The sequence below is a fragment of the Diplotaxodon limnothrissa genome, linkage group LG3 (assembly GCF_057381915.1).
Source record: "Diplotaxodon limnothrissa isolate DT_005_m linkage group LG3, D_limnothrissa_male_GT1.1, whole genome shotgun sequence".
Lineage (NCBI taxonomy): Eukaryota > Metazoa > Chordata > Actinopteri > Cichliformes > Cichlidae > Diplotaxodon > Diplotaxodon limnothrissa.
In genome coordinates this window covers 47,900,258-47,902,846 of record NC_140598.1, presented here as the reverse complement: position 1 = coordinate 47,902,846, position 2,589 = coordinate 47,900,258, and the positions used below count along the sequence as shown (strand labels likewise).

The following is a 2,589-nucleotide window of genomic DNA, read 5'->3' as shown; positions in this document are numbered from 1 at the left end:
ACTTTGTCGGCGGTAATAACAGCTTGAGCGCTTGTGATGCGAGCGGGTCTATCCCACGCTTTGCTGTGAGAGTGGGCTGGGCAGACATCTCCAAAATCATCGAAGCACTTTTGCAAAGAGGCTCTATCTTGACAAACCGACCAGATATCAGAAGATTAAACCAACACATTCTCGGCTAAAAAATATTAAAACTGTATCTGGTGACACACAAACAGGGTTTTTCAAAGTACAGTTCTGTTAGTTTCCACATGCCGGTTGTTGGTGTGCAGAAACTAAAAACAATGGTCACCAGGCCAAAGCAATGGTTTTGACTCGATCAGCGTTAACCCCGTCCCCTGGGTTTGATGGGTGAGCTTGATAGATAAAATTATTTCATGGTGAGAGCTGAAGGAGTCAACTGTGCCAAAATGAATCAATTAAATACACCATTAAATAATTAATTTAATTTAATTCTGCAACATGCTGTAAACTGAGTCAATCTGTTTGGAGGTCTGTGCCTTCTCCATGGTGGCACTCTCTGAAATACTTTGTGTGTTGTTGCCAGAGCAGACCGTCACTTCTGGACAGGCGTAGATGGTATCTGCTTTGTGGCTTTCCATGGAGATCATTTCCTCTCTTGAGCTGCTGGTCTGTATGGACTGAAAGACGTCCACGCTCTCATAAACAGGGCCAGGATCATTGGAAGACGAGACTCTAGACTGAGATAATGGCAGTGTTCTTATGACCTGAACATTAGATGCTTGTGCATGGAAATAATGAAGTAAAAATATGTATTCAGTCATATTATCACACCATGTACCAGAAGTAACCTTCCTAATTCTAGCAATGAGCAGGTTATATGATAAATATCTGTTACCAAATACATCTTACCTGGTAGGATTTGTATTTTGTTTTAACTAAAAAGAAGGAAAATGCTCCGAGGATAATGAATACAGAAACAGGAATAAGTATTCCTTTTAGTATGAGTTGTTGTGATTTCTCTTCATCTTTAGTAGATTTGAAACCTGCAGATTTGAAAACATAGTTTCAATTAGTATTTTTTTTTCTTTTCAGACATAAAAATAAAATGACTTTTATGATAACAAACAAAAATTGAATTATTTAAATTACAGGGAAAGATAGAAGAAAATATTCAGTTTATTTGTCAAAAATAAAATCAATAGCCTGTTATTTAAATCTAATACTTAATACTCACACATTAAGCTTTCAGAAGCTTTATTTGTGCTAACATGGTTGTTGCCTCTGCAGACCACAGCTCTGTTCTCAGTGAAGATGGTGATGTTGACCTCACTGAATGATTTCTGAGATGTTCTGCAGCCGTCTTTATCACAAACAGACCAAAGCCAATAATCCTGGATGGAGCAGTTTACTGTGATACTGCAGAGTCCAGCAGACTGGTTGGAGCCAAGCTTTGACATTATAATGACAGGTCTGGGAACCACATCTGTGACATGGAGCCAAACAGACAAATTAATGATTTAATGCAAAAAGAGAACTGACAATGAACTAGGTGATTATAAAATTGTAGGCTATGTGGTGTTGTGGTTAAAGACAACAACCCTTCAGCCAAGGAAATGTTAAAGCTGGCTGTAAGGTAAATGCTACCAAATCCAGAAAAATATAATATGTAAAATAGATTCATGCACAAGTTAAAATGGTAAAAATGGCCTGCATTTAAAGACAAAGTTTTTCTTATATCTTACCTTGAACAATGACTTGATGCTTCTCTGACATTGAAATAAAGTTTTGGCTGTATGAGACTTCATATATCCCAGTGTCTGTATCAGCCAGGTTATTAATACACAGGGAGAGGTTCCCAGCACTATAAGTCACTCTGTCTGTGTAATTTGGATTGATTTCTGTATCATCAACAATAATTATTGTGTTAAATTTCCATTCACCACGTTTATATGGTGGCGGTTTCCTGACATTCAGACACACTGAGCTGTTTTTCAGCTGATAATATGTCGCTGTTGGGTCCTCTGCCATGAGACCTTAAAAACACATTAAAACACATTATTCCACCTTAAAATCACAACATGCACACAATACATATATTGAAGCAGGTGTACAATAAAGGAAATCACTTTGTAATATTTTGTTTTGCCACATTAGGTTGAGAATAATTATTTTTATTACATCATCAACCCCCCTACCCCCCCCAACATTTCATTTCACTTATTAAACTTTAAACTTTGCTTTATTCATCACAGTGACAGTTATTTTCCTAATGAAATCTCTGATACATATCTTAAAAAATTGATTCACATAAATAATAAATAGATTGAAATTAGATATGCTAATAAAAATGTATTATATTCACCTTACCTGTGACAATCCAAAAACTCAGAAGCAGAATCATTTTTAATCCATCAGAGGTTTGAATGGAAGAAAAGTGGAATTCCTCAACAGGAAATCTGCTGTGCCTGGTTTCTCTGGTGTAGGCAGCTATGCATGCAGCAAATATGGCAGGTGACAGATAGAAAAAGAAATCCTTCAAAGCCCAGCGAGTGATGCATCATCTGCTGGTTCAGAGAAAGAATAAAACTCTGCCAAATGCAGCTAAACTACACTTCAATTAATTAATGA

General features: G+C 36.7%; 1 protein-coding gene across 1 annotated transcript; it reads right to left on the bottom strand.

The window, feature by feature from the left end:
* Positions 1-446: 446 nt before the first annotated feature.
* On the bottom strand, positions 447-2,362 carry LOC146636239 (uncharacterized). Its single transcript, XM_085350312.1, has 5 exons — positions 2,329-2,362; positions 1,704-1,994; positions 1,196-1,444; positions 871-896; positions 447-698 (listed from the first exon to the last, which is right to left on the bottom strand). The coding sequence occupies exons 1-5, from the start codon at positions 2,360-2,362 to the stop codon at positions 447-449; spliced, it is 852 nt and encodes a 283-aa protein (XP_085206438.1).
* Positions 2,363-2,589: the final 227 nt, after the last annotated feature.

Bases quoted from the DNA above. Each gene is read 5' to 3' on its own strand.
- LOC146636239 (XM_085350312.1), bottom strand. From the start codon at position 2,362: ATGATTCTGCTTCTGAGTTTTTGGATTGTCACAG. The intron at 1,445-1,703 runs GTAAGATATAAG...TCCATGTCACAG, and splicing joins GCATCAAGTCATTGTTCAAG to ATGTGGTTCCCAGACCTGTC. The intron at 897-1,195 runs GTGAGTATTAAG...CCTTCTTTTTAG, and splicing joins AGCTTCTGAAAGCTTAATGT to TTAAAACAAAATACAAATCC.